Raw genomic sequence first — 12,266 nt, 5'->3', positions numbered from 1 at the left:
TCCTTTGGCAGGGCACTGATGACCAGAGGAGAGCAGGCTTGCAGATTCAGTCCCTCTTTTTATATCCTTGTTGAAGACAGACTTTTATATTACGATGCTGTAAAGGTACATGTTTAATGTTTAATTTAATATTTTTTTTTCTATTGTTTTTTTCTGTTAGTATCAGGGTTTTTTCTAATGAAAAAAAGGGCTTAGGTGGTGGGTGTGGCTGGGGGAGTGTCAATAAGCACTGACGGTGAGCCAAATTGGAGGCAGTGTAAAGAAATGTTAGCATTTTTAAGCCAATTTCATTCAATTCTAAAAAGCTTTTTCCATTTTAAAGCAAACGTGACCTGTTTCAGGAAACTAGGAGTATGTGGAGGGTCGCTACTTCACAGGAGAGCCATTTGAAAGTAAACTTTTTTTTCATCAAAATGTGGTTTTTGGCAGAAATGCCTTTTCGAACATGGGAATTTTCATGTGCCTTAATAACAAACGTGTATGCAATCTGTAAATTGTTAAATTACGAGCCTAGTTGGTTTAGCCACAGAAAAAGTCAGCAACCTTCCCGCCAGCCAGGATTGGCTGAGATAATGGATGGGCTGGACATGCCGAGAGATGAGTTTGGATTGGTCTGCCATACAGCACGCTTCTGTCTATTTAAGATGGTCAGTATGTCTAGGTAATCCTGTCTAACGCGGCTTTAAAAAAAATATTCTGTAGTAAAACTGCATAAGCCTAATGTCAAGTTAAAGTGTACTGTTAGCTAGCTAACATTAGCTGGATGGCTCACTAACGTTACGTGTATGCTCTCCACTTCCTGGAGGACCGAGTTTAGAAATCAGTGGAATTCGAGTATGATAGCTAAGGAGATGGAGAAAACACCTGTCTCCGGATAACATCTTCAAGCTAAGGGCAACCATGGATCCGACAGGAGGCGTGTCCATCCATGATGTATACGGGTAAGATAGTCTAGCTAGACTTTCAGATATTAGATTTCAAGTGTAAAGTTAGCTAACTGACTCGCTAGCTAACGTTACGTGTATGATCGTATTATTCATTTCTCAGAGCCATTTGCTTGACTAGTTAGAGCCTAATGTTAGCTAGCTAACATTTAACCTGGTTGGTTAGCTACCTGCAGATTCATGCAGGGTAGTAACGTGATGAGTTGGGATTATGGTTCATTGTTAAGCTAGCTACATGTCTTAACAAAAGACTCCACTACGCAAGTATCCATTTCAATAGAATGCAACTGCAACAACTGTTGATAGACGTACTAGCTGGTAAATTCACTCTGGCTATCTACTCCGATTTCAGACCACGGGTAAGATAGTCTAGCTAGATACATTTTCAGACATTACACGTTTCTAATGTTGACATCGTCTTTTCATTTAAAGTGTTCTGTTAGCTAGCTAGCTACCTGTCTTAACAAAAGACCCTCGTCTAAGTGTGCCAGAGCGCAGAATAACTGATTAATTTATGAATGCTCAACACACAATACTTATTATGTGTCTGGAAGTAGCTTGCAAGCTAGCCAAAGTTAGCCAGTTAGCTTGGGTGCTTGACTGCAGTTGTGAGATCAGAACGTTCGGATCAACCTTACTCCTCGGCCAGAGCATCCAGTGTGCTCTCTGAATACTCTGAGAGCGAAATGCTCTGAATTTACGAACAGCACAGTTGCAGTCACCAAAGCTCTGGATAACACAACAGCTTAACCAGCTCTGCTAGGGTGAGTAATGGTCAGTGAGCTGTTCTCTCAATTGTGTCTGAAAGTAGCTAGAAAGTTAGCTTGGTTGCTTGACTGTATTTTTTTTTATTTTGTATTATTATGAACAAAAATTAAAAACGGAAATATACAAACAAGAGTACATAAACCTAACAGTGGGGGTATTTCATAGAGATAACTTTTTGACAAATTGAAAAAGTATGGAAAGCATTGTTTTTTTGTTTTAACACTTACTGATAGAATTGAAATATGATTTTGAAATGACCCTAAACAATGTGAATAGGAGTTTGTTCTCCGCCCACTTCATTTTATGGATAAAGAATCTGCCATGAAAAATAAACAAATTAACAATGAAAGTTAAATCAGTGTCCATAAAATTTGGATCAAAATAAAACATAATATCTGTCATTCAAATTAACATTAATTGTAGTTTATTTTAAAATAAAATCTTCTGACATAAGAACAGTCCCAAAATAAATGGTCAAGAGTCTCTGAGTCACAACCACAAAAGACAATAGCTATTTTGAATCTGTGTATAATAAAGGTCTTTACAGGGGTGCTTGACTGCTTTTAGTACAGAACGCTCGGCTCAACCCTTAAAGAGATGGGTGGGGCTAAAGCTTAAGAGTGTGTGAACGATACTGAATGGGTGTAGAGGGGCTCTCCAGTAGTAGTACCAAAACATTCAAAGCGCATTTTCTCTTACATGTTTATCAACTTTCAAAGCAAAATTACTTTCCCATTGTTCCTCAACTGTAGAGTATGATATACCATTGTGGCTCTACTTTTATCCAATGTAAAAAATTTAAAAAACACAATTTCAAATTTTGCTACATAAGACTGATTTGAGCCGCTCGGTCACAAATTTTGTCAAATTCAAGAACATTTTGCCATATTTAAAGTTAGTTTCTACAATTCTATGCATTTTACCGTAGCTAATGCTATGTTTTTTTGCGAAAACATAACAAAATGAATACTGCTAAATTCATTGTTTTCAATTCTCCAGGTCTAGCTTTAATTTTGGCGATTGTTAGTCCTCAAAGAGTATTACACATTTTTATTCATTATCGTTTCTACATACTTTATATTGTGTTTTAGTCATTTAAGTTAACACAAAGCATTTTAGCAGCCCCAAAAATGTATTGACAAAAATAAATTATATTTTACACTGATTGGACAGTAGTACTTTTATTTTATGATGTGAAGAACTTTGTTACTTGTATTGAAAAGTACTATTCAATTATTTATTTTTATTATTATGATTAGAGTGCAACACCCTGGCCATGCCGGAATATCCATATTTTCGTTCTAAATAGTAGGCCGTTTGAGAATAAAAAAATAAAGTTTATTAGTCTGCGACATTTAGAAAATTGGGTATCCTTTAGATGCCATACTAATTTTAGCTTTGACAGCAGTGATCAGTGCTTTATTTTATTATGTTGCTGTCCAGCGGTTCTAAATTTGCGATGCACCTGACCGTCCATGTTTTTCTGTGCAATAGCCTTTTGATTTGAACATTTGAAAAGTTTTGGTCTGTGTACTAGGCTATTAGATAGATTAAATCGATCTAACAGCACTTTGCTTTCACTAATACATATGAAACGGAACCAAATGATCTGTTTATGTCTTCAGTCTTATTTAAATAGGATAGATGGGCTTTACACAACAGGTGGTTCTAATCCTGAATGTTGATTGGTTAAAACTGCATTCCAGCCAGTGTCTATTCCACAAGTTACCACCGGCTAAATCTATGACGTTAAAATTCCTATTTACTCTGTTCCATCTGACTGCGCAATCTACTGTCTCATCAGCCCAGCCAAGCAATTTATAAACTTGATCTCCACTATCAAAAGCATCTAGATATTATCACACATTTCTTTTAGACTAACATTTAGTTTTCAACAGTGGAGAATTGTATAAACCTTGCTGTCTGTCTCTCCGACATTTGCAACATTGTTTCAATATTCAAATTCGATCTCCAGCTGTCCAATAGTAATGAATGTGTCAGGACGTGACAGACAGGCAGGCAGAGTTTCTCAGCCAGTAGAAATCATGAATCACCTGGCATAATTTTTATGGATATATACAAATAAATGCCAATTGAAAAAAGGTCAAACTAAACAAATTGCAGCTAGTTTGCAGTCTTTCCAGCTTCAGTTTGAAGTGATTGTGTTGGCTGTGTTGTTGGCTAGCTCCTTTGAACAACCATGTCCTGACAAGAGAACACATTTTCTATGCCAGATGAAATCGCGCATCATTAGCTCATTGTTATCCAAATGATTGTGACTAGAAAACAGCTTGAACAAATGCAAATGCAGCTACTGTTGTTATTCTGGCTGCAGTGTTTGACGTGACTGAAAGTTAGACATGGTTGACTAACTAGCATGCAAGGGATAAGAACGTTGCCAGCCAGTATGGCAATGGAACATTGAGAACGAACGACTGGGTCGCGTCCAAAGATGGAGAACAAAAAGACTGAACGACTGGGTCGCGTCTCTGGCAATCGAACCGATGGAACGACCAGCCGGCTTGGGTAGCAACCCTAGATTTGTGTCGGAACCGTATCTTGTGAAAGGATGAAATAGTATGAATAAATTCATCTAAATAATGTTTTTAATTAAAATATGCAAATCATTATTTGAATATGTTGGTAACCCGTGTATGGAAGATATATTGGTACGGTTTGTCAGCCATTGTGCATAACAAGACCTATGCTAATATATCGACTAAAACTGGCATCTCAGGCATTATCACGTAAATATGGTCTACTACGGTACAGTTCGAATGTGATAGGCTAGTTATAGGCAGCTTTTAACTTCTCTAGGGTAGGGGGCAGCATTTGGAATTTTGGATGAAAAGCATGCCCAAATTAAACTGCCTTCTACTCAGGCCCAGAAGATAGGATATGCATATAATTATGCATTATTAAGTATATTTGGATAGAACACTCTAAAGTTCCTAAAACTATTAAAATAATGTCTGTGAGTATAACAGAACTGATTTGGCAGGTGAAAACCTGAGACAAATCCATTCAGGAAATAGGATTTTCATTTTTTTTTTTTTTCTATTCATTGCCATTACAGTATCCATTGACTTAGGACTCAAATTGTAGTTCCTATGCATTCCACTAGATGTTAACAACAGTCTTTAGACATTGTTTCAGGCTTGTGTTCTGAAAAATGAAGGAGTAAGAGCAGTCTGAATGAGTGGACCCTGCCGTGTCACAGAGCTTTTCATGCGCGCGACCGAGAGAATGCCTTTCTTGTTTACCTTTTATATTGACAACGTTATTGTCCGGTTGAAATATTATCCATTATTTAGGCTAAAAACAACCTGAGGATTGAATATAAACATTGTTTGACATGTTTCTATGAACTTTACGGATACAATTTGGATTTTTATGTCTGCCTGATGTGACTGCGTTTGAGCCTGTGGATTACTGAAGAAAACCTCAGTTTTGTTCGCGCGTTTTCGGATATAAAGGGAGACTATCGAACAAAAGGAACATTTATTGAACGTCTTCTGAGTGCAAACATATGAAGATCATCAAAAGTAAGTGATTAATTTGTTCTCTATTTCTGACTTGTGTAACTCTTCTACTTGGCTGGTTACTGTTTGTAATGATTTGTCTGCTGGGCTATGTTCTCAGATAATCGTAAGGTATGCTTTCGCGGTATAGAAGAAAAAGAAACGCACACCTATTAAGACGAGGTGCTGGCTAGCGGAGTAGAAACTTGAAAATAAAAGAGAGCCGCACACTCTAGGAGCTCAGATGCAAAAATGTAATACCAACGTTTCGACAGCCAAGCTGTCTTCATCAGGGTATAATCACAAACACTGCGGGATGACTCGTTTATATAGTGTCAAAAGACACAGGTGTCTGTAATCATGGCCAGGAGTGGCCTAATATCATTGGTTAATAATCAAATATTAAAATGTCATACAAAGAACAGCATACAAATAAATGGATAGCATACGATCATAGATTAATTTGACTATACAAGTTTCCAAACAATTACAATGGCAAAGTCACAATAATCACAAGAATGGCTTCAGATCAAAGTCTACGTTGAGACCGAAGGGCGCAAGGGTCTTTAAATTAAAGATCCAGGCAGCCTTTTGTGCCTACAACTCAGTGCAACGATTTTGATGTTAAGGTAGACATGTTTAAGTTTTTTTGAAACATCCGTTTAAGGGAATACTTTAGCTCCCCTAATTCTGACAATTCTATTGAACCAGTAGGTTGCTCTCCTGCACATACTCGGACTCCTTTTAGAAGCAAGAGTTATTTTATATCTCCAGCCAATCGCAATCACTCTATCGAGACATATTGCATACTTGTGGAAAATGATGTTGGATTTCTCCTAAAGAATAAACAGGGATCCAAATCTTTCCATAATTTACCCAAGAATGAAAAACAAGCTTTGCTTGATTTACAATCTGGTACATCAGTCCTTATTCGTCCCGCTGATAAGGGTGGGTCGGTTGTACTCATTGATAGGACAGCTTATGTACATGAGTGTCATAGACAGCTGCTTGACAACACCTTTTATAAGAAACTCAGAAGTGACCCCACTTCCCAATTTCAGAATACTATTTGTCTGTCCTAGATGGGTATTTAAGTTCTGGTCAGATAGCCAAAAAAAGCATGTTCTTTTTTGGTTATTCAACACCCTAAAATTGCCACTTTCTATACTTTGCCGAAATTACACAAGAATGTTACACAACCTCCAGGGCGCCCTATTGTAGCGGGTATTGATGCAGTAACGGCCCCTCTATCTACTTTTGTTGACTTTTTTATTAAACCACTCGCAGAACAGCTCCCCTCCTTTGTAAAGGACACCAGCAGTATGATCTCTATCATTGAATATCCTCTCCCCGAGAATACCTTGTTAGTTACTTTTGATGTTGAGTCATTATACACTAATATTCCACACGAGGGCGGTATTGAAGCTATGGAACATTTTCTTCTGCAACGTGACCCTAATGAACTACCTTCCAGTGCATGCATTGTAACATTGGCTGAAATAGTACTCACGCATAACTATTTCATGTTTCTAAATGATTTCTTTATTCAGATGAAAGGTACTGCTATGGGATCCCCCATGGCTCCTAACTATGCTAATTTGTATGTGGGTTACATGGAGAAACGGTATATTGATGATATTTTTGTTCTATGGAGGGGTGATGCAAAACAGCTCCAGGCGTTCCATGCTTTTCTTAACTCCTGTTCTGAGCATCTGAGATTTACTATGCAATCTGATACACGTCAAATCAGTTTTCTTGATCTTCTGATCTTGTTTGAAGATAATGTTCTATACACTGATCTTTACAGGAAGCCTACTGATCGTAACAGTTTGTTGAGGGCTGATAGTTGTCACCCACTTCCCTTGAAAAATAGTTTGCCCTACAGCCAATTCTGTTGAATCAAAAGAATTTGCAAAAAACAATCAGATTGACAGAAATATGGCTGAGACGCAAAGAAAGTTCAAGGAGAGGGGCTACAAGAATGATCAGATTAATATTGCCAATGAGAAAATTCTAAACAAAACGAGACATGACCTTTTTCAAGGTCAGTCTCGCAAAAAGACGCATTCTTGCGTTCTAACTACCCGCTATTCAAAGTGCTCTGAACAAATTAAGGGAATTGTTCACAAACATTGGCACATCCTAAAATCCGATGATAGTCTCTGTAATGTGTTTTCGGACCTTCCCTTGGTCGTATTCTCGCGGGGCAGAAATCTCAGAGACCAATTGGTAAACTCTGATTTACCACCCCAAGATATTCCTGAACGTCTATTTGCGCCCCTACTGGATGGAAATTACAAATGTAATGGCTGTGCTCAATGCAATGGCACTTATAAATGTAGATCCTTCAAACACCCACAAACAGGGAAATCGATCCCAATAAAAGGTGTTAATACGTGCTCCACTAAGGCAGTTATTTATCTTATAACTTGTCCTTGTGGTAAAAATTATGTGGGTAAAACAAAGCGCGAATTAAAAGTACGTATCTCAGAGCATCGTAGCACCATTAGGTGTAAAAACTTATCCAGTTGCGGCCCACTTCTTGGAGGCAGGCCCCCTCTCCCTAGGAGAGGGGGTGACCTTGATCATTTATTGTTAAAACGAGAGGCTGCCTGGAGCTTTAATTTAAAGACCCTTGCGCCCTTCAGTCTCAATGTAGACTTTGATCTGAAGCCATTCTTGTGATTATTGTGACTTTGCCATTGTAATTGTTTGTAAACTTGTATAGTCAAATTAATCTATGATCGTATGCTATCCATTTGTTTGTATGCTGTTCTTTGTATGACATTTTAATATTTGATTATTAACCAATGATATTAGGCCACTCCTGGCCATGATTACAGACACCTGTGTCTTTTGACACTATATAAACGAGTCATCCCGCAGTGTTTGTGATTATACCCTGATGAAGACAACGTTTCGACAGCCAAGCTGGTATTACATTTTTGCATCTGAGCTCCTAGAGTGTGCGGCTCTCTTTTATTTTCATGCTTTTGCGGTAAAGCATTTTTTAAATCTGACACCGTGGTTGGATTCACAAGAAGTTAATCTTTAAACCTATGTAAATTAGCATATTTTCTGAATTTTTTTAATGAGTATTTCTGTATTTGAATTTGGCGCCCTGAAATCTCTTGTCCAGGTAGCGTCCCACATACCCTAGAGGTTAAAGGCAGCCTGAGTCGGCCTACAACTCTATTCCTATTCTATTCAGTTTAGAGAAATTCATCATATTGGAAATGAGCTATTATCAGGCTGGTTAATGCGATGCATGTCTGTTGAATTTCGAAAAGTCCACCCGCACTCAGCCCCGCCCCACATACTCAGCTACTGCGTTGCGACCGTGGCATACCTTTTACGAAACAGTACCTTCTAATCAGTATGCGACAATGAGTAACTAGTATGTAGTTTAAGTATGTAGTATGCATACTACATACTCAGTCCGGCTTTAAAAACTTACTCTTGAAAGTTCTAATAGTAGAATGCACAAGTGCAATTTTGAAATTGGGAAGTACATCATCAGTTGCTCTTGTGATGTTAGTCATTGCATACCTTAGAGAGCTATTGAAAACTTTTCAGAAATGTCCAGATCAACTAGCCCATGTCAGCTAACGTTTTTTTATTTAGGTTTTTTAGCCCATAGATATTGTTTCAATTTTTTTGTCACTCAAATATCACATGAATATACACTAGACATTGCTAAATGTATAGCACCTGAAGAAAGTTTGCTTTAAAAAACTGCTACATTTTCTTTGCACCCATGAAAAAAAATTATAGAATTGCTGGAAATAAGCATTAAACCTGCAAAATTACTGTTAACAGCAAACAGTTTGCTTCATGAACAGTGCTTGTGCTCATAGAAATAGACATGGCGTAAGCTCGCAAAGGGAGGCCCCGAATGAAAACGTTTGGGAAAACCCTGGGCTAGCCTACCTGGTCTAGATTTGAAATTTGATGAAGACTTCATTTGGATAAAGCAAACATCTACCAGATTAACACCCACTTTTCACTTAAGACTCACGTGACATTGTGAAATCTCTGTAAATTATTACAGGGGGGCTATACTATGTATGAAATCTGGTGTTTTTATTACAAAATGGACAATTCCTTCCAAATCTGCCTCACTATATAAAATGTGTTTCTGATTCTGACAAGTGTCCCAGAGAAGGTGAAGAAGTGTGAGGCAATAATGTACCTAATGGGGTCCCAGGAGAGCTAATCAGGTTGTGAGAGGCTGAGAGCACAGTGGGTCTTGGGGGTGCTAGTGACTGTCACCCCCAGCTGTGAGCTTCTGTTCTTGCCCCAGAAACATACATGTCTGTCTCAAGAGCAGATCAGATACTGGGCATTTGCTGTTGTCAACAACAGCACTGACTGGGCTGGAAGATATTGTTGTTCACTTTTGCAGAAATATAAGAAAACAGCCAGGATGGGATTCGTGATAAAGTGACATTATCAGAACAATAGAAGGAGTTGTTTGTCAAAGCTATTAATCTGAGCATTTCTAGATCACTGAATCGATAGGTCACTTTAAGAGTTTTTAAGGCACAACAAGACATGTCTTCACCATCCAAGGCTAATGGATTAATTGCCATTATATGCATACTGTCAACAGACATCTTCACTCATAAATAAAGCATGAAACGACATGTCAAAAAAAAATGATAATCACGTTTAGTTGATTTACTTTTGATTATTTTTGACAGACGTGTCTTTGTGTGACAGGCAACATGAAAATCATGTCTTCGCAACATCTGAAATCACATGTATCAATATAGAATATGCACTTACTTACCTGTGCAAAATAAAGATTGAGCAGACACAGAGTGAAAAATTGGAGGCATACTGGAAAACAGTACAAAAGCCAGTAAGGGAAATGCTGCAACTGGTTCGCTTGGACAATGTTCTTGAAGTAGAATGAAAATAATGTAGTCCTTAGCGCTGACCACAGCAAACAGAGAAAAAGAAAGACACTCTGGTAGCTGAAGCGCTTGTGTCCATAACGCAAAATGAGCCAAAGTTGCAAGTAAACAAACACAAAAAGCAGGGAATATAGGATGGTATACACAATGGTGAGTCCGAGCTCCACAGACGGAGGAACCGCAGCTCGAATCGGTTCATCACTTGAGTCCGTTACAGACGTGAAATCACTGAGGCTGACCTGGTTATCTGTCAACAACATAGCGAACGGATAAATCTAACATCGACGACTTAAATAAGAATATCTAATGTTTAATTCTAAAATAATAAAAAGGTCAAACTTTTGATGTAAAAAAAAAACCAACAACATAAACGTTCACTGAAAAACAATAGCTCGAGCGCATAAAATCAACTGCCCTAACTAAAACCAATGGTTAGCGATAGCATGTGTGTGACTTTCTACCATGGATTACATTACAGCTAGGTATAAAACAGAAGACAAACAAGAAAACACTCCAGGGGACACCCCCAATCTCCGCACAGCAGCTCCCCCGTGCAAAAAAAAACAAACTAAGAGGGAAAAAAGGGGGCGTGATGCAGGGAGCGAGCAGCTGAGAGTAGCGGTTGTCACTAGTTACCCCACCCACAAAGTAAAAATTGGCAATATCGTCAAAATTCATTAAAACAAAAATTAGAAGGTTAGGTTTAGGCATAGTGTTAGCAATGTCGTTAAGGTTATGTTTAAGGTCAGGTTTAAAATAAAAAGTTTGGAAGATAAATTGTATAAATGGGCGGGGTTTTAAGACTTGGTGGCTGTGGTAACTAGTGACGACCAAGCGACGTTGTAGTTTAGGGGCCGCCTCTTGACCAATAACCGTGCACTGGCTCCCTTCCAACGCCATCTTGGCTCCCTTTTGATCACATTCTGCGTTGAAATGCTTCACCCAGAACCAAAATGGTGTCCAATTTCAGCAGACAACCCCTTCTATAATTCTCTCTCCACCCACTACTTCATCATTGGTCAGTGTGGTGCCCAGCCTCCAGAATCTTTATTTTTTAATTGGTTTGCAATGATGTCAGTTCTAAAGGTGCAGCCCCCTTATTTTTCAATTTCAAAATCCATCAATGATTGAATAGTTAATTGGGACTCATAAAGATAAACAGCAACACAAAAATTGCATCCCTCTCTCATGTGGGTAGTTTATCTACATAATCACAAAAAGCAATTAAAAATACAGCTCGTTACCGGGTAGTGTAAGTTGTCGAATAGCTAGTTATATTTCATCTTTCTGCAATTTACTAGAGTGCCCTTATCAAGGCATTGCATTTAAATGTCCCTTGCCTGGTTAGTTAGCAATGTTAGCAATAACAAATTACTTTGAATTATGTCAAAAATATTCAAGTTATTGCTACTAGATTGTGTCAGTTGCTTGAGCTATATGTTAGGCTCGGGCCTTCATTCACGGGACCGTGGCTGCGTTTCAAACAATTAGCCAAGCAAGGGAAGTTGGCAATGTAATACCCTGACTGCAAAATACATTTTGAAATCTCTGTTATTCAATTATTGCGCGCGCCTGCGTTGTCAAAGGATAAAATGGAAGTCCTTTCTATTTCTGAAGCAGATCGTGCTGCAAGTCCTGCCTCTCCCATCTCCTCATTGGTTTATTGAAGCAGGTACCCACGTGCCAACTCCTCATTGGTTATACCCACGTGGGTGATTGAAAAACGGACTGTGTTGCTGGTCATTGTGTTAATACTATGAAAGTGTAGATGCCAATCACCATATAAGTTCAAAGATGAAAAAGCCTGGAAAGAGGAGAGATGACTAGAAACAATTCGGTTGACAGTTTTATGTGTGGATTAATTGTTGAGGTAGAGGACCTTGTGCATTTCAGGTAAAATAACACCTCAATGTTTATATCCCAGGACAAATTAGCTAGCAACTGCAAGCTAGCTAAATTGGACAAATTAGCTATTTAATGCTTTTCAACCTGTCCCCAAATTGTCATTGGTTCAGAGTTTGTTTTGATATTTTAACCTGCATGGCGGGACTGCGTTTGGTGTAGGGGGACAAAATAAATGTATGCACGATGGCGCATGCACGCAGCCGGATTGG

The 12,266-nt window shown here is 38.4% G+C and overlaps 1 protein-coding gene across 3 annotated transcripts in view; it reads right to left on the bottom strand.

Annotated features, from left to right (window-relative positions):
* Positions 1–10,770, bottom strand: part of LOC110505224 (G protein-coupled receptor 137Ba) — a 60,791-nt gene extending 50,021 nt beyond the window's left edge. Inside the window, exon 1 of one of the 3 annotated variants that reach the window (XM_021584313.2) lies at positions 10,026–10,770. In XM_021584313.2, the coding sequence (XP_021439988.2) occupies positions 10,026–10,412 (387 nt within the window). In that variant the 5' untranslated portion in view covers positions 10,413–10,770. The remainder of the gene's footprint in view (positions 1–10,025) is intronic. The other 2 variants (XM_021584314.2, XM_021584312.2) reach the window with 2 other exon arrangements.
* Positions 10,771–12,266: the final 1,496 nt, after the last annotated feature.

Source organism: Oncorhynchus mykiss, chromosome 25, assembly GCF_013265735.2.
Source record: "Oncorhynchus mykiss isolate Arlee chromosome 25, USDA_OmykA_1.1, whole genome shotgun sequence".
Classification (NCBI taxonomy): Eukaryota; Metazoa; Chordata; class Actinopteri; order Salmoniformes; family Salmonidae; genus Oncorhynchus; species Oncorhynchus mykiss.
The sequence above is the reverse complement of the archived record's forward strand: the minus strand, read 5'-3'. Positions and strand labels throughout refer to the sequence as shown.